Source organism: Anastrepha ludens, chromosome 3, assembly GCF_028408465.1.
Source record: "Anastrepha ludens isolate Willacy chromosome 3, idAnaLude1.1, whole genome shotgun sequence".
NCBI classification, from domain to species: Eukaryota; Metazoa; Arthropoda; class Insecta; order Diptera; family Tephritidae; genus Anastrepha; species Anastrepha ludens.
The window spans coordinates 126,753,382-126,778,142 of NC_071499.1; the positions used below are offsets into that span (position 1 = coordinate 126,753,382).

At 41.7% G+C, this 24,761-nt stretch overlaps 5 protein-coding genes across 16 annotated transcripts in view; 3 read left to right on the plus strand and 2 right to left on the minus strand.

Annotated features, from left to right (window-relative positions):
* Positions 1-381: 381 nt before the first annotated feature.
* On the plus strand, positions 382-3,070 carry LOC128859103 (cytochrome P450 4d2-like). 2 transcript variants are annotated; one of them, XM_054095832.1, is made up of 6 exons: positions 382-467; positions 528-750; positions 809-1,265; positions 1,338-1,546; positions 2,277-2,633; positions 2,691-3,070. In XM_054095832.1, exons 2-6 carry the CDS (start codon positions 594-596, stop codon positions 3,017-3,019), a joined length of 1,509 nt encoding a protein of 502 aa, XP_053951807.1. In that variant the 5' UTR covers positions 382-467; positions 528-593; the 3' UTR covers positions 3,020-3,070. The 2 variants fall into 2 exon arrangements, with proteins under 2 accessions (XP_053951807.1, XP_053951808.1); XM_054095833.1 differs by having other exon boundaries at positions 590-750.
* On the minus strand, positions 3,016-3,644 carry LOC128859105 (NADH dehydrogenase [ubiquinone] 1 alpha subcomplex subunit 7). Its single transcript, XM_054095836.1, has 2 exons — positions 3,488-3,644; positions 3,016-3,403 (listed from the first exon to the last, which is right to left on the minus strand). Exons 1-2 carry the CDS (start codon positions 3,545-3,547, stop codon positions 3,167-3,169), a joined length of 297 nt encoding a protein of 98 aa, XP_053951811.1. The 5' UTR covers positions 3,548-3,644; the 3' UTR covers positions 3,016-3,166.
* A 7,887-nt stretch (positions 3,645-11,531) lies between these two features.
* Positions 11,532-12,634, plus strand: LOC128859106 (ribosomal RNA small subunit methyltransferase NEP1). The gene is made up of 2 exons (XM_054095837.1): positions 11,532-11,892; positions 11,959-12,634. Exons 1-2 carry the CDS (start codon positions 11,704-11,706, stop codon positions 12,559-12,561), a joined length of 792 nt encoding a protein of 263 aa, XP_053951812.1. The 5' UTR covers positions 11,532-11,703; the 3' UTR covers positions 12,562-12,634.
* On the minus strand, positions 12,624-13,866 carry LOC128859107 (28 kDa heat- and acid-stable phosphoprotein). The gene has a single exon (XM_054095838.1). The coding sequence runs from the start codon at positions 13,616-13,618 to the stop codon at positions 13,040-13,042; it is 579 nt and encodes a 192-aa protein (XP_053951813.1). The 5' UTR covers positions 13,619-13,866; the 3' UTR covers positions 12,624-13,039.
* Positions 13,867-14,623: 757 nt separating this feature from the next.
* LOC128859108 (homeotic protein female sterile) overlaps positions 14,624-24,761 on the plus strand; it is a 34,502-nt gene continuing 24,364 nt past the window's right edge. For 2 of the 11 annotated variants that reach the window (XM_054095848.1, XM_054095849.1), the window contains exons 1-5: positions 14,624-15,153; positions 15,648-15,867; positions 20,506-20,697; positions 20,802-22,614; positions 23,400-24,702. In XM_054095848.1, the coding sequence (XP_053951823.1) occupies positions 21,430-22,614; positions 23,400-24,702 (2,488 nt within the window). In that variant the 5' untranslated portion in view covers positions 14,624-15,153; positions 15,648-15,867; positions 20,506-20,697; positions 20,802-21,429. Of the gene's footprint in view, positions 15,164-15,647; positions 15,868-16,644; positions 16,731-20,505; positions 20,698-20,801; positions 22,630-23,399; positions 24,703-24,761 lie in introns of those variants that run through there. The other 9 variants (XM_054095841.1, XM_054095839.1, XM_054095847.1 and 6 more) reach the window with 9 other exon arrangements.

The window sequence follows — 24,761 nt, forward strand, 5'->3', positions numbered from 1 at the left end:
GTTAATTGACTTAAGATTGACTCATTCTCACATAAATACCAGCTCCATACTACTTTTTCCCTGGTTGATAAAGCAAAATTGGATAATTTTGATGCCTTGTTTGGAACTTTATTCATCTATTATAAATTTCCAATATTGCTATTTTAATCTGCAAAGAGAAAGAACAATTAAGTTAGAGAATATAAAGTTATTCGTGCTTTACCTAATCTGTAGATGATTGAGAGCGAACTTGTGCTACAAAATAGACTAACCTTAAGTTGTTTTTGAATTACCAGTTCGATTTATTCCGACATGAATCATATATTGTAATTGTACGTATATACATGTGTATTAAACATGCACAATCACTATCAGAATAACACTTAAATTATTACTCTGTAGCAACATTTTGCTCTAAAGCATAGCTGGTGGCATTTAATTGATTCGCGACGAATAACAAACGGTGAATTCATTAAGAGGGAACAAAGGTATCTCCATATGTCTATTTGCTTCCACTTACGACAAATTACAAATTTGCCGTTTATTAGTTACAGTATTACAATATTAAGTCGGGATTTACCTACTTTATTTTCCACTCACTTTCCGCCAGTGAAATGCTGTGGTTCTTTTTTCTATGCGTATTGACGCTTTGCTTGTTTGCCGATTATCTTTGGAAGCGCGATGTGAACGACAAGTGTGACAAACTTCCGGGCCCATTGAATTTGCCAATTTTTGGCTGCATCTGGATTTATACGCACATGCAGCCTGATGGTTTGTGAGGACTGCTATTGGTTGAACATTTTTATCTTAAATTTTTCTTTGTGTGTAGAACTAATTTCGCTCGGCCATTACATACGAAATCGCTTTGGACGTGTGACCCGTTTTTGGGTACTGCACAAACATGCTATGTTTGTGTGCGATTTACGTGTCACACAAATGCTGCTAAGCCATTCCACAGAGATTCGAAAGAATCGCATGTATGACCTACTAGCCGATTGGTTGGCTGAAGGTCTGCTCGTTAGTTATGGCGCTAAATGGTTGAGTCGTCGACGTGTTATTACGCCAGCCTTTCATTTTAGTATTCTCGTGGATTTCGTACGCATTTTCGACCAACAAGCACAAATCTTAGTGGGAAAATTGGAAAAGTTTGCGGATGGTGAGCAGATTGTAGACTTGGAGAATCCTGTAGGACTGGCGACACTGGATGTTATCTGTGAAAGTGCGATGGGTGTGCGTATTAATGCACAAACCGATGAGAAATGCGAATATGTGCAACTCTTGATGGAGTAAGTAGCGAGTTACGGGTATTTTGTGGCAAATTCCTTCCATGTATATACATATAAGAAATGTTTGGTTAGGATGACACGTATTATACTCAGGCGTTATGTGACGCTCGTCTATCATCCGATATGGCTTTTTAAATGGCTGGCACCTCGATTGGCGAAACGTCATGTGGCAGTAACAGCCGCTTTGCATAAATTCACGAAACGTATTATCAAGGAGCGACGGGAGGAAATGTTAAAACAGCAGACTAAAATTGGGGCAAAACAGCTCTTACACAACGACGGTATGTACACATAAGAAAAATAGGCAACTATGATCAAAACGAATAACGGAAGTAGGAAGTGAAAAAAATTCAAAATCATAATGATTACTAAAAAATATAATAATTACTAAAAAATATATTTGAGAGACTAATCGGTTTGGCCGTTTTCGAGTAATGTTGGTCACCGACTTTGAAAACACCATTTTGAGAAAAACGCGTTTAAAGTTTGAAAAGCACTTTACAAGCACTCTGAAACGCCTTTTCAAATTTGTGTGTAACTTCGAAAATATTCACCGGAACGATATTAAATTTTCTGTGTGTATTTTTAAATATACGTACACTAAGAAAAGAAATAAAGAAAAAATCGATTTTTTTTTAATTCTAACTGTATATAACCCCTTAAGTAGGCTGCTAATTGTTTGATCTGCCACACTTTCTAATGTTGACAATGATGCACAACCTAAGCACTATATGTATTCGTGTTTTGCTAAGTGCCGGGCAGTGGTAGAGTAGGTAAATAAAACCTTTTTCTTTTAAAATTATTTACTTTATTTACAGCTTTCATACATCCAAGAAAAAAATCATTTTAGCCAAAACGTCCAGAAAAACATATTATTATAACCATCTGGCAACACATTCCCTCTTACCGGATCCAGATTCAAGCAATCTAGGACAGCAACCTTTCTTTTCTTAATCTTGAATTATGTATATGTCATTTAATTTTTCGAATAAATGCTTAATCCTCTGGCAGATTCTGGCATAAAACGCCGGCAAGCTTTACTCGATGTCTTACTCTTGGCTACCATCGATGGTCAACCTCTTAACGATGCCGATATACGCGAAGAAGTAGACACCTTCATGTTTGAGGGTCACGACACCACAAAAAGTGGCATTGGTTTTACACTATGGTGTATTTCACGTAACGCAGATGTGCAAACTAAAGTTTATACCGAAATTGCTAATGTTTTGGGTACTGCTGAACATCAAGCACTCACTCAAGGACATTTAACACAATTGAAGTACACAGAGCAAGTTATTAAGGAAGCTTTGCGCATGTATCCTCCGGTGCCATATATTGGGCGTATTATTAAGGAGGATTGCTATGTTGGTAAATGCTAACGCTAGCGCCCAAGTGTATTGTGCTCAAGTATTTTTTCTTTCACAGACGGCAGTTGCATACCGAAAGACACCAGCGTGCTCATAGCAATTTATGAGATGCAAAATGATGCAGCCTATTTTCCGGAACCACATCGATTTTTGCCCGGGCGTTCAGCTAATGATAATCCTTTTGCATTTGTGCCTTTTAGTGCTGGGCCACGCAATTGTATTGGTCAACGTTTTGCTATGCTTGAGATGAAAGTTTTTATCGCACGTATTGTACAAATGTTTGAACTGTTGCCGCTTGGTGCTGACGTTGTGCCCACAATGAGAGTGGTGCTAAAATCCGAAACAGGCTGGCAAATGGGGTTTCGCAAACGTAAAATATCAACTTGAGTGTAGTTAAAGAATTTATTTTTAATAAACTTCACTGACACATAAATCTAAGCAATAATTTGTGTATATTTCAGAGAAATTGAAAATTTCCAAGTTGCTTCGGGTAATTTGTCCGCCTGATTAGCTTGACCCCAATATAATCTGACACTAATCCCACCGATAAACTGGTCCAGGTGTTGGCAGCTTTTCAGTTTTTACGTCGCCCTTGTCAGCTATTAATTGCTGCTGCACAACATCGATGGGCGGCTGCACCTCTCGCCGTGGATCACGCTTGTAGTAGAAATTGGCAGCAAGCAAATGTGCGGGACCGCCAGGCACTTCTGGTGGAGGCTGTGTACGATCAGCTAAGCCTTCTTCAAAACGCAATGCCAAAGTGTGTTCACGCTAAATACAAAAATGAATTATTACGTTATATAACGAATACAAACTGAGTTTAGAGATTTAATAAGAAGCAGGATTTCAACATACGCCTAGTAGGAATGCACGCACACGCTGAAGAAGGGTCGCAACATCACGCCTTGCACCCATTTCGAAATTTTTTTTTATTTATTGCACCCCCTATAAGTTTATAGAATCTATTAGCGAAATATTATTTTTCTCAGTTGACAAGTGGACCTATTTCAAAAAAAATTACATTTGACAGCCCCAAACAGCTGTTTATAATTTTATGGTAATTACCTTGTGATGCCAGATGTCAAATAATTTTTTGCAGATTAATAAGCCAAGCTCACATTATGTTTCTTTTGATAAAGAACGTCTTTAGATGTAGGCAAAGTATAATAATTTTTGTAATGAAACTTTGTGGAGATGTTAGGCAGGGATTCTGAAGAAGTTTTATAATTCCCAACATTTTGGGAACGAGTGTTGAGATAACCCGTTATTAATCTGATTGAACGAACTTATATGAATGTGTAATTAATAATATCCAAGAATGATAGATGTTATCGATAACACCGGCACACAAAAAAAAAAAAGTGGGGAGTACTTTTGACTAGACCCATATATCCCTATGTATTTTGACGCGCTGAATCCGAATTCGGTGTCCGTTTTGCCCGTACACCCCCAAAATTTTAAGTAAATAGCGAAAAACCGTGAAACCCCATGAAAAATCGCATTTATAGACGTTTGTCAATTTTAAAAACTTTTCTTATGAGTGTATTATACCTGATTTCAGTGTATTTTGACGCACTGAATCCGAATCCGGGGTTTGTTTTGCCCGTACACCCCCAAAATTTTGATTTAATAGGCTAAAACCGTGAAAACCCGTGAGAAATCGCTGAAAATCGCCTTTTTATACGTTGGTAAATGTTAAAAAGTTTTCTTACGAGTGTATTATACCTGATTTCAGTGTGTTTTGACGCACTGAATCCGAATCCGGTGTTTGTTTTGCCCGTACACCCCCAAAGATTTGATTAAATAGCGAAAAACCGCGAAAACCCGTGAAAAATTGCTGAAAATCGCTTTTGTAGACATTGGTAAATGTTCGAAAGTTTTCTTGTGAGTGTATTATACATGATTTTAGTTCATTTTAATGTGCCTAATACGAGTTAGGTGTTCGTTTTGCTTTTAACTACAGATTTTGCATAAACTGTACATATACGACTGTGATTGCATAAAGAAAATGATAAATTTTTTTCATTTATTTTTCATTGAGTGCTTATGATAGAGATGGAAAAATATGTGAGAAATGCTGCTCTTACACTGTTCTTCTTCTTTTGTAACGTACTCTTTTTTCTTCAAACGATCTATGTAATGGATTTCTATTTTTCTTCTTGTTCTGCTTTTATTCGTCTCTCTGTAACATCCAGCAAAAATCCGCCATCATGTTGACATCCCATCTTCCCTGATACCGATTCTCCATTTCACTTATGTCTTGATGGAATCGTTCACCTTGTTCTTCACTGTAATCTCCTAGATTTTCAGGAAAGTAGTCGAGGTGAGAGCGTAAGAAGTGCAATTTCAGTTAAAGGTTTGCAATATTTTGCAAGTTCAAATTCGCCACAGATGTAACAGAATGAATCTCGATCTTTGTTACAAGTATGTATCTGATTTCTTGTAGCATTATACTCTAGAGAAGCCAAGTTACCCACTAATATAGAGCTGCGGTCGCTGGATGACGACGACTGCGGGCCCGCTTTCTCACCCTGACCAGTCACCGATACTGGGGTATCCCTCCCCTGCATCGTAAAGCACTTGCTTGTACTTGCCATGACGGCACGATAGCCGTTAACCCAGGGCTCCGCCAGATTGCTCTGTTGCCCACCGTCACCTCGTGGAGGTGCCCTGGTCGCAAGTACAAGCAAAAGAATAGATTCATATGCCAAGGTTTCTTCAGTAGTAAAACTATCCATGAACTAGCCTATTTAATCAAAATTTTGGGGGTGTACGGGCAAAACAAACCCCGGATTCGGATTCAGTGCGTCAAAATACACTGAAATCAGGTATAATACACTCATATGAAAAGTTTTTAAAATTGACAAACGTCTATAAATGCGATTTTCAGCGATTTTTCATGGGGTTTCACGGTTTTTCTCTATTTACTTAAAATTTTGGGGGTGTACGGGCAAAACGGACACCGAATTCGGATTCAGCGCGTCAAAATACATAGGGATATATGGGTCTAGTCAAAAGTACTCCCCACTTTTTTTTTTTTGTGTGTCGGTGTAATTATTATTACGAATGTAAAGAGAAACGTCAAAGTAAAAACTAAATACAATTGTCGCCAGCTATTAAAGGAGTTTGTAGACACAATTCTAATCAAATTTTTGTTAGATATTATTAATACATATTAGAGAAAGTAGCGTGTATCCATAGAGTCCTGTTATTGTAATAATGTAATATTGTATTTCGCATGCATATTGCTACCACAATTTTTTGCAACCTCAGCATACGTTGTTTACGGATTGCCTCCGTTTGCCTTTTCTTCACATCGTTGATAATAATTAAAACACAAAACCAACAACACTAACATATACCACCAATTCAATTACTATGAAAAAAACCTCACTAGCCCGCGTAACCACCGTTTGCCACACTACAATTTTAATCAGAATTAACTGCCCTAGTAGTCCCGTTTAATATCGGCATTTGTCTACGCTATTATTAATTACCATAATTTTGGCCAAAAATTTTTAAAGACGGCAAAGAAACATAAGCAGTTCAATCTGTAAATTAAGTAATCTATTTATTTCATTTTTTTTTTTTTTTTTTTTTTTTTTTTTGTTTTGTCGGGACTACTAGCAAGTGCAGCACTCAGACATTAATTGAGTCCATTGTACTACACTTGGATTCCCTTTTAATTTTCTTTAAATCTACCCGATCTCCGAAGAAATCTGAGTAGATCTTGTGGTGCCAAGGAGCCAAGATGGTCGCTTCTTAACACGTCAGTGCCAAAGACCTCAAACCTGATTCGGGCGAAGGCGGGGCAGACACACAGGAAGTGGTCCGCCGTCTCATCCTCCTCTTCACAAGCTGGGCAGAGTACTCTGTCTGAGATGCCCAACCTTTCCATGTGCTTTGCCCACAGAAAGTGGCCCGTCATCAGTCCAACCAGCCGTCTGCACTCCCCTCTGCTTAATGACAGAAGGGTTTGCGACAGTCGATCGGACATGATAGGTAACATCAGTTTTGTCCATCTGCAGCCTCTCTCAGCCTGCCAAGCTCGCTTGTGGGTAGTAGTTACCCATTTGCTAACCGTGGCCGTGATGGCCGCAGAGGGGAGTGGCAAAGCGGGCTCTGGGCCAAAGAAGTTGGCTTGGAGTCAGAGGTCTCGTTACCCGCGATACCCACGTGTCCCGGGACCCATGTTAGCATCAGGCTATTATGTCTGCCGACATAGTTCAGCCTGGATTTACAGGACTTCACTACCCCTGATGTGGTTTGAGGGCTGTCTAAGGCCATAAGCGCTGCTTGGCTGTCGCTGCAGACACATATAGATCTGCCTCTCCATCGTTTTTCCACAACAAAGTTCATCGCTTCTTGAATTGCATACACCTCCGCTTGAAACACAGATGCATGCATTCCAAGAGCAAAGTGCAGTTTTGTCCCGCTGGATTCCACGTAGACCCCAGAGCCGGAGCCATGCTCGGTCCTGGAGCCATCCGTAAAAATGCGAAAACAGTGTTTGCCGGGCTCATTTTCTGAGTCTCCGCACAACTGAGCCTCTGGTAGCACTACACTGTATCTCTTTTCAAGTACGACTCTTGATGGCATTGAGTCAAGGGGCATGGAGAGAATCGTTGGATCGATGTCCATGCCTTCTCTGTGTTCCAATGCCGGACAAGGGCCGTACCAGTTCCCACTGTGTTTCAGTCTGCAGATGGCCTTCAGGGCCTCTCCTCGGATGAAAGCATCAAGTGGTGGTAAACCAATCAGAGCATCTAGTGCCGGGCCTGAAGTAGTCGGAAAAGCTCCGGTGCAACAGATGGCCACAGTGCGTTGTAGTCTCGATAAGGTCCTCCTGACTCCCACTAGGGATAGTCTACTCATCCAGACCACTGATGCATAGGTGATAATGGGTCTTATCATAGCCGTGTAGATCCATAGGACCTTGCTAGGAGAGAGACCCCACGTTTTCCCAAAGACACCTTTGCACTGCCAGAAAGCTGTCAGCGCTTTGGATGCCTTTGTCTCAACGTGTGATTTCCATAGGAGCTTACTATCGAGGATTACTCCTAGATATTTAATTTCCTTGGATAGCTGGATTCTGACTCCTTTTAGCCTTGGCAGAACGAGTCCGTCAAGCTTCCTCCTTCTGGTAAAGAGGACAATACCAGTCTTGGCGGGATTTGCCGACAGCCCGTTCGCACAGCACCAAGTGTCAATCCGATCCAGAGTTTTCTGCACTTTCCTGCAGATGTTCATAAGCGAAGAGCCTGTTACCAAACAAGCAACATCGTCCGCATATGCTTGTGCGTAGACTCCCGAATCGTTTAAGGTGGTGAGTAGAGGATCGATTACCATGCACCAGAGTAATGGAGACAGCACACCGCCTTGGGGGCAGCCTCTGTTAACCCCAGATGACACCAGCAGATCTTCCTCTGCTCGCACCGAAACGATTCTTTGGGCCAGCATCGAACGAATCCAATTTACTAGCACCCGGTCTACGCCGTGCCTACTAGCAGAGTTACACATACTATCAAAAGTGGCATTATCAAACGCCCCCTCTATGTCTAAAAAGATACCCATAGCGTAGTCCCTCCTGTCAATGGCCAGCTCTACCCTAGCAACAAGGTTTTGCAGTGCCGACTCGCAGGATTTTCCACTCTGATAGGCATGCTGAAATAGAGACAGAGGGTGAGCCTTCAGCGACTTCGGACGTATGCGCAGTTCCACCAGTCGTTCGAGACTTTTCAGCATGAAAGAGGTCATGCTGATTGGTCTAAAGCTTTTGGGGCTGGTGTAGTCGCCTTTTCCAACCTTTGGGATGAAAGCGACCCTCACCATCCTCCAAGAGCGTGGTATGTAAGCCAGTGCCAGGCATGCCGAGAAGATTTTCTTCAGGGCTGCTGTCACGAACTCTGCACCCTCCTTCAGCATGGCAGGAAATATGCCATCTGGTCCGGGCGACTTGTAGTCGCCAAAAGATTTGATGACAAATCGAATGGCGGCCTCATTCACCACAGATCTGGCAACGAACCAGTCATGCCGAGAAGGTGTAGCAGCTCTGACAACTGCCTCTATCAATAAGGGCTGTTGCCGGCTGATGCTTATCTGATTACCAGGAAAGTGAGACTCCATCAGCAAGCTGAGTGTCTCACTTTTCCGCTCCGTGAAGGAGCCATCAGATTTCCTGAGTGACCCCAGCTTTGCCGTTGGGGATCCTTTTCAGGATCCTAACCAATTTCGCCGTGTCACTCAGAGATTCAATACCGCTGCAGAGTTCCCTAAATGAGGCTTTTTTCGATTCCCGAATAAGCCTCTTGTAGTTCTTCTGAACATCACGGTATCGCTCCCAGTCCTCTGCAAGGTTAGTCTTGAAGGCCCGGTTTAGAAGGTTTCTCGACTCACGCCTCAACATCTGGAGCTCTCGGTTCCACCACGGAACGGGAGTCCGGCTCGGGAGAGGTCGAATTGGACAGGCTGACTCAAAACAGTCGGTTAGGGCAGCGTTGAGTTTCTCAACAGCCGCCTCAATGGCCTGTTCTTTTCGAAGTCTTGGTGGCGCAACGTCAAGGTCCCGCAACGCCTCCCTAAACTTCTGCCAGTCTGTTTTTCTTGGGTTTCTAGAGGGCAAAGGCATTTGTGCCTCCTCGCCACACTGAAACTCAATGTACCTGTGGTCCGAGCACGAATCTTCGGCAAGGACTCTCCAGTTCTTGATTGACCACCCAAGTTTTGAGTTTGATAGGGTTAGATCAATCACCTCCTGTCTTCTAGCCGTTACAAACGTTGGCTGTGAGCCCTTGTTTTGTATGTCTAGGCAGGAGGACGCGATAAATTCGAATAGTCGAGAGCCCCGTCCATTGCACTTGCTGCTGCCCCAGATTATATGCTGGGCATTAGCATCGCAACATAGGATGAGGCCCAGATTGCGCCGCTCACAGAACCTCACGAGACTAGTGGCCTTCCCGGGTGGTGGCCCTTCCAGAGCATCGTAAGGAAAGTAGGCAGATGCAATCACAAACTTCGACCATCCGCGTCTACCTCTATAATACACCTCAGCCGCTACCAGGTCTTGGCAACAGAATTGCTCAAGACCCGTCACAGTGAGATGGGATGATACCATAAGACCGGTCCTAGGTCTGCTAGAACTCCTGTCATATAGTAACGTGGCCCCTTTCAGCGCACTTAAGCCACAGAGGCGGCCCCTAAAGACCCAGGGCGCTTGCACTGCTGTTATGTGGGGTAATGTGTGCAGCTGGGAAAGCCTTCTACTTAGTAGTGCAGTAGCGGCTTTGGAATGCTGCAAGTTAATTTGCGGGACGATAGCTACAGGAATCGTCCGAGTCAATCATTTGGGAAAGACATGGAAGCTGGCCGTCCCAAAGAAGAGACTCAGATGGTTCCCGTACCGTGAGCCCATGACATCAACACTGGCCTCGTCCACTCGCACCACAAGAGTAGCCCCTTCCTTCCCCTCCCGGTTTTTACTCTTGGTGTACGAGACGACTCGCCAAAGCCTCGTGTCGATGCCCGGATTCTGGGCACGTAGACAGGATAGGACATCCGCCGTAGACAGGTCTGGCTCCGGAATCCAGCAGATGGCCTTCCTGAGGGGTACACTCTCCTCGCTGTAGACTGCGAAGCGAGTGGTCCCCATGGGGGCACGTTATTGACCACGGTCCTGATCCACTCGAAGTTGGCCAGAGACGCGCACGTCACCTTTATGGTGCCGTCCTTTGTCTCATAGCCCTTCGCGTTGGCTTCCGGACCGGAGGCAATAATCCGATGCATCAGTTAACTTTTGCAGTATTTGATTTCTGCATCCGTCCGCTGATGGTCAGGCCCGAGTTTTCCAATCACAGCCACAGGTCGTGGGCCAGCAGCCTTCTCGCTATAGGATGGCTTGGCCGCACCCTTGGATGTGCTTGGGCGAAGGTCCAGCTCCCGATCCTCCACTGACGAAGATTTCGCCGGGCAGACAGTTGTGCTGGACATTTTGTCGAGGCGCCGATAGAGACGTGGCTCAGCAGAACCTTTTCCCGCCACATTGACTGGCGCCAAGACCGCGCTCGTACCTTGGGGGGGTCGTGGCTCGGCCATTGGCGGCAACCGCAGGGCAGGGAGGTGTGCTGCTTTCAGCCACCGTCTTTCTCCGCTTGCCTCGAGAGCGAGACAACTTGGGAGTGCCTGTGCCCACCGTAGATTCGGTAGCTTCCGTGGGTGTCACTTCCGCTGACCGAGGTCGTTTGGAAGACAGAGACGAGGAAGGGCCGGCAGAGCCACATGAGGATTTCTCCCGCATGAGCCTTGCCCGCCGCTTTCTTCTCTTCCTCCTTGCCGCGCTCTTCGATTTCCCTGCTTCTTTGGGAGGTCGTGCAGCCATCGAAGAGACCTCACAACTCAGGCCCTCAGAAGCAGGGAAACGTTTTTCAGACTCTGAAGGAGAGGGGATTGCGATAGCAACCCCCGTCTCCTCCAGGATGCGCTCTCGCATGTAGAGCTGAGAGACTTGGGTAATGGTTGGGGCCTCCAGAATCCATGCCCCTGCCGCCGAAGCGGGTGGATTGCCACTTGTGTGGATTCCACCTGGAGTAATAGAACCATTGTTTTCCATTACCTTTTGGTTTTTTTCGGGACTCCTCCCTAGCCAGTTTGGTTTGCGGATGGCACCCTGATTCTATGCCAACTTTGAGTCATCACACGAGTGTTGAACCCACCCCATCAGGGAAGGCCACTCTTGTGATCCCAGGGCTCCCTATCCACCACCTGGGACGCGCCCGATGGGAGATCAGGCAACTCCACCAGCTGATCGATAAAAATTACCCAAAGTATAATTTATGTGTAAAATAAATTTAAGGGCTTAAGTGAATGCCACTTTCATCAAATTCAGTGCTATAAATTAAATACACCCTGTGCCTAGCAGCGGCCTTTTCATATGTTCGTTTTTTGTAATTTGCTGCCCACATTTAGTTATCATTTTGCTATGTGATTTTTTATTTTTAAAGCGCTTGGTTGATAACTGGTTAAACATCGCTACGCACGTGTCACATCAGTTATAAATAAATTTATAAAGTTTTGCTATGGGCGCTAATAAAATAGATAGTCAAAGTGGCAAAGGCGTAAAAAGGAAACGTAAATTTCAAGGGCCTGTTGGGCAAGATGATCCCGAATTCGATTTGAAGAAAAAACACTTGGAGACTACACATATTCGAGCATTGGAAAAGCGTCTAATAATTGTTTTGGAGGGTGCACAATTGGAGACGGTGAAGGTATGTAATAATTGTCTTGAGAGTAAAGCTACGAATTAAATTAAAACCAAACATTTTTCTTTGCAGGTGGGTAGGGTCTTCGAACTGCTTAACTGTGATGATCACCAAAACATTTTACGGAAAAACAATCGTGACCCTGGTAAATGCCGTCCAGACATAACTCATCAATGCTTGTTAATGCTATTCGACTCACCTTTGAACCGCGCCGGTTTGTTACAGGTGTATGTGCGCACTGAAAAGAATGTTCTAATAGAAATAAATCCTCAAACGCGTATACCACGCACGTTTAAACGTTTTGCCGGTTTAATGGTACAGCTGCTGCACAAATTCTCTGTTCGCGCTAATGACACCTCCGCAATGTTGATGAAGGTTATAAAGAACCCTATAACTGATCACCTGCCAGTGGGCTGCAAAAAGTACGCCATGTCTTTTTCCGGCAAACTCGTGGCCAACTGTCGGGATTTGGTGCCAAAAGTGCAAAAAAATGGAGAAAACACAGACGAGCTCGCCGAGGAACCCCTAGTACTGATTGTGGGTGCTTTTGCGCATGGTGTTTTAAATCCTGACTATTCAGAGGGCTTATTTTCTATAAGCAATTATCCACTATCAGCTGCCATTGCGTGTAGCAAGTTGTGCAGTGCTTTTGAGGAAGTTTGGGGAGTTGTGTAGTATTGTATTATTCTAATAAATACAGCTTACTTAGTAATTAAGTAAAATAAAAGAAAATTGAATCTACAAAATATTAGCAGTTTTTGTGGCTTTATTCTTTCATTAATGTTAGGCTTTTCAATATGTATAAATTTCACAAGCATATTACAACGGGTTCTCACGTTGTTATGAGCGTTTCTCATTTACTAATGTAACGGTTTTCACAGACATTTACTTCAAAACGGCGATTTTCAATTGGTAGGCGATTCCTTTTTAATTTCATTAAATATTGCATTAGTATACTGTAATAAGTTTGTATTTTAGTTAGTGGATGGGTATGGTTTTTCGACTATATAAAACGTTTTCCCGTGTGCCTCACACAAAACAGAGCTTCTCTTGCGTTCGCATTAAAAAAAAATATGTATATAAAAAACAAATGAAATTTAAAACTCGAAGTGAATTGCCGCGTTCCCAGATGGGCAGGCAGCCGACAGTGCCTCTAAGCCTTGCTACCGGTCGACTTCTTTTCATCAATGGCCTTCTTTTCAGCTTCACGCTTAGCTGCCGCCTCAGCACGCTGTTGACGCACAAGCGCCAAACGTGCCAAATCTGCTTTGGCTTCAGTCGTTTTTCCGGCAGCATGTAATTTTTCATAACGCGCACGCGCCTTTTGCTTTTCAATTTGTTCTCGTTCCCGACGCGTTAGCTCTGGTTTAGTCGGTGCCGCTTCTTCCATTTTTAGGCTCGCTAACTTTTGTGTGGCCTTCTTTGTTGCCCGATTAGGATTTTCGATCTCAATGAGGGAAGCAACGCCTTTACGTGCATCACGATCGTCCTCTTCTGATGATTCTTCATCCGAATCCTCATCACTGCTGCTCCCACCACCGCCACTTGCCTTCTTGACGCGTGGCTTTGGTTTAGAGCGTGCAGATTTGCTCGTACCTGCAGCCTCGTCATCCCCCTCACCCTCTGTGGACGTCTCCTCTTCGCTGGACTCATCTCGAGCACTTGCCAATTCTTCAGGTGAAGTGAAGTGGCGGCTTCTACCCTTGTGGTTCACATACTTTCCGCGTGGCATTTTACAGTTATGGCTTGGTTAGTCGGTGGCTTTTTAAGTATGAATATGTCTACTGTAGTAGCAGCAATTTCTCAGTTGGTCGAATATCGCTGCTTTATCAGTTTGATGATTTTTTGGAACAAATTGAGACGTAATTAATCTAGCCCACAATGTGTTTTAGATTCTTCACGTCTTTCTTCCCGATTTAAGCGAATTGTTTTACAGTCTCTTGTTGCTTTCTTGACAGTTCATTATAGTCGATTTTCAGTTCATTAAGAATTGGCAGAACTGAACAGGAGAAGGGCTGCCGTACTTGTCGATGTAATGTTTTTAGATGTTTGATGGATTTCAAATACAAATTCAGTTACGTTAGGTTTACACATCATAATGCTCTGGACAATTGAAAATACGTATTAGCTGTCAAAAAAGAGAAAAATTGTTTGTGCAACGTAGACATTCAAAGAGTTATAAAGACAACTCACTTTTATGCAACCGCCGTTCGTGTCGTTTGGTACGAATTACTTGATCTGACTTCGATGTATTCGAATTTGCATTGGAGTGAAGCGTAGAACATTTTAATAACACTTATTAAATAGCCAGATTGCCTTTGTGCAAGTTTCTCATTGCTAGTTGAAATATATTTTCCATTAGAACTAAGTTGAAATCCCCAACTTTGCCTGCTTAAAATCAGTTTAAATAGTTAACCACGGTTAAACTAGAACTGGAAAAGCGGTTTTTAATTATATTTTTTTCTGTAAAATATCTAAATTATGATATTTTTCCCTAGAGAAGACCTATTTTGTTTCAAATGAGATTTTTTACTGAAGTCATACCTATTAGGGCCAGTTTTTCAGAACATGCTTAACTATGCTTTCCAAATAAACTAAATTAACGCTCAATTTTGCAAGCTTAAACTCAGTTAGAAAATTTCACCACAGTTAAACTAGTACTGAAAAATCGTCCCTTCATTGCGGATTTCAATGCCAACCCAGATAACAGCGCCTTGTAAGTATTCTCAATTATTGTCACCCTGTAGCCTAAATTTTGTGTTCGTTGTGATGAAATAAATTCGTTGTCATGAAGTGCGTTGCGTGTTCGCCAAAAAATCGAACGTTATGCTGTTCTTATTACAAGGGGGTTGAATCTTGAGCTTTTGATAATAAATAATTCATAACAAATGTGCATTTAATAAAATTTCTGGTTGTATTGCCGTCCTTGCGAATTGATTTAATTTCCTAAAATCGTACTATGCCAGCCATTTTGTTTCGTTTTCGTTTTTAGTACACATACGTAGGTTAATGTCATTCATGATTTGCTACTTATCTCTTTCTCGCTTTTGTGTAGCACGTTGATATTTGTACTTCGATAAGTGAGATCGTTATATGTCGGAAGTTGTTCGAAAATTGTATATTTGACGGCTTGCAAACGCGCGTCTCGATCATAACGCGTACGTGCTGAAAATTGCAAAAATATATGGTAAAAATTGTGAAAATAAATTGGAATTTATGAAAAAAGCATAATTAAACGCTTGCTTCGGCGTTGGCTTGTGGAATTTGGTGAGTGCGGGTAATTTTTCGGCTAAAAATTGTGTTTGAAAAAGTGCGACTCCGCTGGACAATCTACAGAATCACAAAATCAGACCGCAATGTGAAGAAGCAGAAACTTTGCGAAGACGAAAGAGTACCGAAAAGAATCAGAAAAAAGTGAAGAAAATTTCACTCGGTTTGCGTTGTTGCTGTCAATGGCGGTAGTGCGGCGATTGCTACCATTGCCACTGGCGTTGTGATGAGCCCTGCATGCGGTTTGATGTGTGTGTTTACGGAGCAGTGAGACGTACATTTTTGGTGTTAATTCTTCGAGAAACTATAGTTTTTGTTGTTGGTCGAAAGAGTAAAAGTGGGTGCGGGCTGTAAGGACGCTAAATGCAAAGCGGCAGTGGCAAACGTAGCAACAGTCGCAAATATCGTCAATACGTATTGCAATTCTCCGTGATTATGTGTTGATCTTGTATATGATATATTTGTTTTTATTTCCGTGTTCTTCTATGTAGCAAAGTGCACAGCATCGTTAATTTGCCATCAACAATGTGTTAAAAATTCATAACAATTGCTAAGTTCGTACATGAAAAATCGAATTTAAAAGAATATATGAAGAGAAAAATATTAACTCAACATCGGATTAGCCGATAAATTATAGTAAAAGCATAACAAATTATATATAGGTGAACAGCAGTCATCCCGCAGTAATTTGGATCGGAATTGTGAAAACAGGTAATATAACTAATGGTGAAGTGCTGAATTATATTTGCATACATTTATCTTACGTTTTAGCGGCAATCTTTCTTCGCGCGCCAATTCTAATACAAAGAACGTATACAAAACATACAAAGACCTGAATATCTTATGATTAGACCGTCATTTAAATAAATTTGTTTTGGTAATCGCACAAACATCTGATGGAATTTTATTATATTCATAGCAACATTTAGAAAGTCAATTATGTGATACTCTTTGTTTTCAATGTTCGCTGACAGAATTTTGTTGAATGTATGGTTTTATAAATTGAAGGCGGTCCGGCTAATGCGCTCGTTATTTCGGCTCCAGACGATAGCACCAAAGCGTCTCATGCTTTCGATTTCGACTTTCTTGATCCGATAATCAACTATTTATCCTTTTTTCTATGTATGCAGCAGTCTTGGCATTTCACACCGCCAATCCTCAGTAATTTCTGTGGAGAAAAAGGGATGGCTAATGTCATGATGGTTTTAGGGGACATTCGCTAGTTCGTTTACTCGTTAGCTTATTCAGAACCCTGTGCGCTTTTGTTGTAAATTTTTCACTTTTCATCCATCACGTCCGTCGTTCATTTTGCTTTTGTGTAAAGTGTGTGTGTGGAAAGACACGAAGCGAAGTAGGTTTTTGCAAATAAATTTTTGTGTTAATTTAAATAAATTTACATAGAAATTTGTTTAAAATAACAGTACGAGAAATATCGCTTTGCACTTTAATTGTAAAAATGATATGGATTTGATGAGTTTTGTTGGGTAACTTTGCAAACAAAAGTGCACGAAAGCGAGTCAGATCTGGGCATGAATTGAATGAAAAATTTCACTTCCTCTCGTCGGTGTACGACGGTGAGTTCGAACTTGAACGATATGTGGTGGTGGTGTTACCTTGATTTTTGTGAGTGACGGTGTTGGTGTTTTTGTTGTTGCTGGTACTGTTCGGTGAGACGAAACGAGTTTTCGATAATAAAAGAAACGAGTAGCATAGGAGAATAGCGAGTGGCACAAATAGGCGAGAAGAATGAACATACGATGAGCCACCCATGCGATTGAAACAACAAAGTAGTGTCAGTGGGCAGCCAGCACAGCAACAACAAAATTGACGAATGGGAATTCCGAACTCGGCCGAAGAGTTGTCTACTGTACAAACGCGAATCGTTGCGGCCATTTGTGAGTTGTATCGGTGCCACTATTGCTACTGTTTTCATCGCCTGTAGGAAATAATGTTGCTATTCTGAGTAAAATGTTGGCAAAAATTCATAAAAATATTCATAAATTTTCATTTGTATTACACTTTCTAAAGCATTATATGCAAGCACATTAAAGACGTAGTCATAGATTAGTTGATTTAAAGTTTTCATAGGCATTATTTGTCAAGTTCTGTTTAAATTTCTCAGAGTTGTCAATCTTTGTTTATAAATTTGGGCATTTTAGAAACCAAAGCAAAAGTAATTGCATTGCTCCTGTTGTATTTGTTCTACTACTACTACCTGTTCTATCCGCCTTGGTTAAAAGCTAAATTTGTTGATGTGTTCTTATAAAAAGGCGGAGCAAAACAAAAACCAGAAGTGAAATTTTGCATTAGCACGTTTGCATTTTCGCCGCAAAAAATTTATAAAACCAGAAAATGATTTACTTAAACAACAGTGACTTTTTTCTCGGTATAGGCTCCTTAAAGCTACTGGAATTTATGACTCAAGCTTTCTTCTTGGTTTGCGTATCCAGACTGGATGTTCACAAATACATGCAAACGTCAGTTCATATTATTAATGACATTAAATTTGTGCTAGAGACCATTTAAAATACAGGGAGAGCATACAGAACTGCATTTACTAATAAATATTCTCCATAGTTTTTCTGCTTTCATTTGATATTGATCAGCTGGTTTTTGTATGTATCCTGAAGACGGGTGGGGTATTAATCTGTAAATAAGTCCTATAAGCCACTTACCTGCTCGGCTAAATTTGCATGTGAAAACAACTGGTACTCGTATAACTCACTATTTTACAAACACATGTAATTTAAGGCAGCTCTATTTCATCGTTGCCAAGATATGTTCATTCAAATCAGTTGGTTCATCTATTCCGCACTTGCTAACGCTTGGTGAAAAGAAGGGGCCTACTATTTAAAGACAATTATCATCTTTCACTCATAGTAAAAATATAAAACGTATTTTGAAGCTTAATTTTAATGGTTATTAGCAAACTAACAATCTTTTGTTTTAAAATTCTCAAGTTCACAATTTTCAACCATGCCTTACTGTATTTCCACGACAGTCTGTTCTATGTTACCGAAATAACCCGGATTTATATCTGGCAACGACTGTCACTCCAGCAGCATTCACGGTATATGCATGGGGAATGCGGCTACAACCACAACAACAACAGCTATTGCCATCTCGGTTGGCACGTTACGAATAAATAACTCAAAAACTTTTTCCCTGAATAGAGGTGAAGCTAGTTTTAATAAAATAAACTTACATTTCCTGTAAGTCTACTTGGAAAATTCCTAATATTTGTTATAAAAAAGCGAGTGTCCATCCCATCCTAAAAGTACCATTCATAGTAACAGTCTAATAGCTTCAATGAATACGTATCAGAGGAATTTGCATTGATGTTTAATTTTGTTGAAAGCAACTGTGAATGTGTTTCTAATTTGTTCAATTAATCTGGCAGCTCCGTAAGTTGGCCGCATTCGAATGAACGACTACGGCTGTCACCCTAAATGCTCCGTTCGAATACCCGTACATGCATATATTCAAATGTATGTATGGTTACGTGCGCTCGTGCGCGCTGTCTATCGGCTTTTCTAAGCTGGTTAACGGCGTGCGACATGCTATATACTACAGCAAGTGTTAGAAGGAGATAATAAGTATTTTTATTAATGTAAATAATGCTTTCCCCCTCATTTTGGTATTGGAAGGGCTATGCGGCGACAAAGTATCTGGAAGATGCATTTTGGAAAAAGTCAATTTCGAAGATACACAATTTGCTTTCGTTAAAAAAAATGTTTTTATGTATGTATGTACATACATAGTATTTTTTTTGCATTTTGAGGTATTTGTGTCAACGAGGGGGATAATGAAGATGCTTATTTTATGTACGACCTCTGCATTTGTTAGCTTATTGTTAATTGAAATTATTTTCTGCACAAAATCAAAGGTAACCAAAGAGATTTCAGTAGATTGCGCCAAAAGTAATAGTCGAATATACAGAAGAAAGTGTTAATTTGCGCGCTGCTTTACACCATTTTCGCTATCTGCCAATGAATGTCGAAAAATGTGCGGAATAAAAGCAGATTTGTAATATGCGCCGCTAACAACAACTTTGTAATAACAATTAAATATTAAATATCTACATACATATTTAAACGGATAGTAGTGGATATCTTGAAAATTGTCAACGTCGCGCTCTGCGTCTGCTACTACCACAAAGCGTAGTGTGTGACCTTTTTATTTGGTTTATTTTTTGGTTTTTAATTAATTATTTTGTATTTTCACCAGTTTCTTAAGTGTTAACAGTGTGTAAAGTTCGTGCGAACATGTACATATATATGCATTTGTGAATTTATTCGTACGTTTATGAGCCCTTGGCTACGACTGTTGCTGTCTGACTGCCGGACGGCCTGATTGGTTGGTTGGCCGCTGCTTATTGGCTATTTTCGTTGTGCTTTTATTTCGCATAAATATTTTTATATTGTAATATAAAAAGTGAGAGAAGGCATAGAAACGAGCTTTGCGATGTGACAGTCGGACAATGATGCCACAAATGTATTTCGATAATTGTTGTGTACGACTGATGCTTATTAGCTTACTTAGCGTTACCTGATTATTTTAAATATTTTATGTTTCTAAAGTTTGTGACATACGGGCTGCTAAAACGAAGATTTTTGTTGTCAGGAAGCGTGAAAATGTGGTAGACAGCCTTTTTTTTTTATTAAAGTCAAACATTTCTTAGCTCTATCTTAAGTTTAATAAGAGAACTGGGTTTGGATTAGGTACAGTGATGAGTAGAGGGCACAAAAGACCATGAGCTATAGTTTATAATTATAAGTTATATCGTTTGTTACAGAACAATATTTTTTTATATGGTATTACTTGTATAGCTTATAGTAATTCTGTACCACAAAAATATGTATATGCTAAATTTTTCGGGCTTACGATATTATTTCTAGAAATTTGTCTTTAAATACAATATGTTGGACATTGGCATTAAGATGGATTCCTTCAGGGCCCATCAAGTACTAATAAACTAATACTAGAAAATGAAATCTCTCTTTATTTGCATTCTACCTTATTTACATTTACCTGTGACTGCAAATATTTGCTGTTAAAACATCGACAACTGATTTTGGTCGAAAATAGAAAAAAATATTGAAAATCTAGCGCGATATATTAAAAATCATTTTTTTTATATGGTGACACTTTTGTGTTTGAATTGCTCAACGGCAAGCGCATAAAAAAGTCGTTAACTTACTATTATTGGATTATTTGTTTTGGGCTGTCAGGCTGTCACGAACAAGTATTATAGAATTTCACATAAATTAATAAACCATATTTAGAGTACATATATATGAATTTCCATACAATATCTTTTATATAATACCAATATACTTTTCGTTTCAGTTTTAATGCTCCAGAATTGACTTGGCCTGCATGACCACATGCAGCTTAATAAGAAACCTCCAATCGATTACGCAAAAGTTTTGTAATTGCACAAGTATATATTTAGTGAAAAGCAGAACGAAAACAGTGGTGGGAAAATGTGCAGTTCGTCGAGCTGATCCCGAATACTACTTCTGTTGCTCTAAATGTGTGGTAAGTGTTAGGGAAAATCACTAAACAAATTTCAAATATCAAAATCGTATTTAATAAATTTTCTATTAAGAAATACCCTAACCAATTGCTTTTTCTAATTTCAGTTGTTCCTTTTGCCATAAGATGCGGCGGCCTATAACAACAGCAGCAACAATAATCACAAAAGTAGTAGTCAAATCAAGTAGTAGTTCACTATTTCAAGCATCGGAAGGTTCGAGAGCTACCTTTAAACTACTCTACTACCATAACACTAGACTGCAAAAAAGGATTTGAGGAAGTTTTAATTGCGCTTGCAATTGCAAGCAATCGAAGCGAGAAAGGCAGTAGGTGAAAGGGGAAGTACTTTGTATACTGACAAATTAAAATTGAAGCGAGCGGCTGATTTTTAGAGCTCATTTGAGTCTCTTACACTAATAAACACGCCACCAACTTCACTTAGTGGTTATCAATAGAAGCCGTAGCCTCGTCCCCTTAAAAAAGTGTGTCTTCGTATTCACTTCAACATAATTTTTTAAAGAGATATAAAAAAGACGAGGGCTTCACTGCGCAAAGAAGCGTCTAACAATCTTGAAACACATGCGCGCATATGACCTTAAAGCGCAATCTGTTCCAGTTATTTATTTTGAAATTACGCTCCAGCCATTAATAATATCCCTACGCGAGTATTATCATATAATCATTTTGCTGATTTCTAACAGTGCGCGCAGTGTAGTGTAGTAGAAAAAAACGAAAATGTCGCAGGAACCACCACCACGCGACGAACCGTATGTGGAGCCGGTTAACGGCATCGTACAGCCTCCGACCATACCTCCACCCGATCGACCCGGTCGCAATACAAACCAACTTCAGTATCTCATCAAAACCGTGATGAAAGCAATTTGGAAACATCATTTCTCTTGGCCATTCCAGCAGCCGGTCGATGCGAAAAAATTAAACCTGCCCGATTACCATAAGATCATAACACACCCCATGGACATGGGTACGATTAAGAAACGTCTTGAAAATAATTACTATTGGTCAGCTAAAGAAGCGATACAAGATTTTAATACAATGTTCACCAATTGTTATGTCTATAATAAACCTGGTGAGGATGTGGTTGTTATGGCGCAGACGCTAGAAAAGGTCTTCCTGCAGAAAATCGAAGCTATGCCCAAGGAGGAAATCGAGTTGGAGCCAGTGACACCGAAGGGTGGCAAAAAGAAACCACGTCCACCGGGTAAACCGGCCACACCTAGCTCAGCTTTACTACATACACCTGTTGCCGGTGCGGCAGCGGCATCTGCAGCTGCATCAGCAGCTACAGGCGGGACTCCACGTGCGCCCGCACGCCCCCACTCTGCTTTGAGCAGCACAGTCTCATCGACGGGCGGCACTACGGCCCCAACTACACCCGCCATTCCGCCAATTGGCACTGTGCCACCACAAACAGTGCCCGGCAGCACAAATACAACAACTACTGCTATAGCTGGCGGTGGAGGCGCAGCTTTAGCTGGTGCCGGGGCCACAGTACTACCTACCGGTGGCATATTGCCGGCCGGGAGTGTGGCAAGCGGATCTTTGGTGGGTGCTGGTGCCGCCCTGGCGGCGTCCGTAAATGCGGCCGGTGCAGTTAATTCATCGCTACTCGATGCCAGTGGTGGTGGCGTGAATACTGCGAGCGGAGGTGGTGCACCCAACTCAGCAGCAGCCGTAGCAGCAGCAGCAGCTGCTGCCGCAGTCTCCGCGTATCATCACAGCAGCGTAAATAGCACAGCCGATGCGGTAATACCGCCACAACAGCCGGCGAAAATGAAGAAGGGTGTGAAGCGAAAGGCCGACACAACGACGCCGACAGCGAATTCATTTGAAATGCCACCTTATGCGCAAATCGATTCCAAGAGCGCCAAAATTGCAACTAGACGAGAATCCAGTCGACAGGTAATGAATAAAAAGGTAGGCGAGCGCTGGCTGGCTGAGAGTAGTGGGTGGAAATTGAGAAGAAATGAAAGAGAGATGGACAATATTGCGTTTTATTATTTGCTTATTTTTGTAAAAGAGAAAAAAAAACACAATTTGCTTATTCGCATGCCTTTAATATTTTCCATCATCTAGAGCAGAGATGTAATTAAATTTTAAATTACAATTACAAAAAAACAACACCTTTAATCATTTTAAGTATCTTTTAAGTGAATTTAATAATTGTTCCGGAACTTCAATATGATAAAAAAGTTAACACAGTATAAACTTAATTTACTTAGAATTTTAAAGCCAGCAAATAATGACGGAAAGTAGAAAATTTTAAAGGATACACTTCAAAGCAAATAAGTCAAACATTTATTGTGTTTTTTAATTTTGTTTTATTTCGTCAAAAAAAAATAGATTCTGTAAATTCTGTAAATATAATATATATAATAATAGAATTGATGTATAAAGAGATTTTTTTATAAACTTTTGTTGCCATTTTTATATTCATGTATCCTTGTCCATATTCTAGCCTCACCATATCACCTCGTCTCCTACCTACTCCATCTCGTGTAAATTTTCATTGGAAAACCCATAAATTGAACGCTCATTGCATTGCTCATCACGCTATTGCGCTACGCCTCCTTTTATTTCCGTTTTATTTTATTTAATAATTGCTCTCAATTTTGAAACTTTTGTATAGCCGCTCAAACACTTCTGGTCTTAAAATTGTTCTTAATTTTTTTCTGTATGCTCGGCAGGATCTTACATTCCAAGGATCCGCTTATCCCATGTCACCAATGGCCGTCGCCAGCATGGCGCCCGGCGGTTTGGGCGTTGCCGGAGGGGCAAGTGGTGGCGTGCCAGGCGCTGTTAAAAATAAGGAGAAACTCTCCGACGCACTCAAATCTTGTAATGAAATTCTCAAAGAGCTGTTTTCCAAGAAGCACTCGGGATACGCTTGGCCTTTCTACAAGCCCGTCGATGCGGAGCTGTTGGGGCTACACGACTACCACGACATTATCAAGAAACCAATGGATCTTGGCACAGTGAAGCGAAAAATGGACAATCGTGAATACAAAAGCGCGCCCGAGTTTGCCGCCGATGTGCGATTAATATTCACCAACTGCTATAAATACAACCCGCCAGATCACGATGTTGTTGCCATGGGCCGCAAGCTGCAGGACGTCTTTGAAATGCGCTACGCCAATATACCCGACGAACCAGTGGCAAACGCGCACGCGGCCGCGGCAGCTGCTGCCCACCATGCATTTTCCACTACATCGAAACGTGGCGGTGGCGGTGGAGGTGGTGGCGGCGGCGGTGGCGATGCCAGCGACTCATCTTCGGATGAGTCTTCTGACACCGAGAACGAATCAAATTCGGATGAGGAGCGCAATGCGAAACTAAAGCTGCTGGAAGCAAAGTTGCTTGACCTGCAAGAAGAGATGCGCAAACTAATGGAAGAAGCCTCCAACAAAAAGAAAGCCAAGAAAAAGTTGAAAGAAAAGAAGAAGGGTGGCGCAGGTGTTGGTATTGGCGCTGCATTGGCTAGTGTGGGCGGTGCGCATGGCCCAGCGGGTGGAGTTGGCGTTGTGGGTTCCGGTGTGGGCGTGAATGCAGCATTGACAGCAGGTGCGAGTCTGCATGGAACCGACTTGGCCGCTGCCATGGCGATGGGTCAACTGGGGCCTGGACCGGTGGGTGCCAAGGGAGCGCCGTTAGCTGCAGGCTTGACGGGCACGACGGCGGGTGCTGCAGCTACCGGTGGTAAAGGTAACAAAGTGAAGGGTCAGCGTGGCCCGAAAGCTGGTGCGGCCGGTGGTGGTGCACCAGGCGCTGGTGGCGCTGCAGGTGCAAACAAGCGAACGAAGGGTGGAGCAGCTACAGCAAACGCCGGCGGCGGTGGGGTGGCAGGCGGTGCAAGTGGCACGACTGCGCGCGGTACCAACAAGAAGAAGCCAAGTCAGGTGATGAACTTCGATTCGGAAGAGGAAGATACCGCCAAGCCGATGTCATATGACGAAAAGCGACAGCTATCGTTAGATATTAATAAACTGCCAGGTAAAATGATTAAAACTCCGAAAGATTTTCGTGTAAAATTTTAATTCCGCTTATTATTT

Coding starts and splice junctions, on each gene's coding strand:
- LOC128859103 (XM_054095832.1), top strand. CDS start 594: ATGCTGTGGTTCTTTTTTCTATGCGTATTGACGCTTTGCTTGTTTGCC. Junction 1,547..2,276: donor ACAGCTCTTACACAACGACG/GTATGTACACAT, acceptor ATCCTCTGGCAG/ATTCTGGCATAAAACGCCGG. Junction 2,634..2,690: donor TAAGGAGGATTGCTATGTTG/GTAAATGCTAAC, acceptor TTTCTTTCACAG/ACGGCAGTTGCATACCGAAA.
- LOC128859105 (XM_054095836.1), bottom strand. CDS start 3,547: ATGGGTGCAAGGCGTGATGTTGCGACCCTTCTTCAGCGTGTGCGTGCA. Junction 3,404..3,487: donor TGCGTGCATTCCTACTAGGC/GTATGTTGAAAT, acceptor TTTTGTATTTAG/CGTGAACACACTTTGGCATT.
- LOC128859106 (XM_054095837.1), top strand. CDS start 11,704: ATGGGCGCTAATAAAATAGATAGTCAAAGTGGCAAAGGCGTAAAAAGG. Junction 11,893..11,958: donor CACAATTGGAGACGGTGAAG/GTATGTAATAAT, acceptor TTTTCTTTGCAG/GTGGGTAGGGTCTTCGAACT.
- LOC128859107 (XM_054095838.1), bottom strand. CDS start 13,618: ATGCCACGCGGAAAGTATGTGAACCACAAGGGTAGAAGCCGCCACTTC.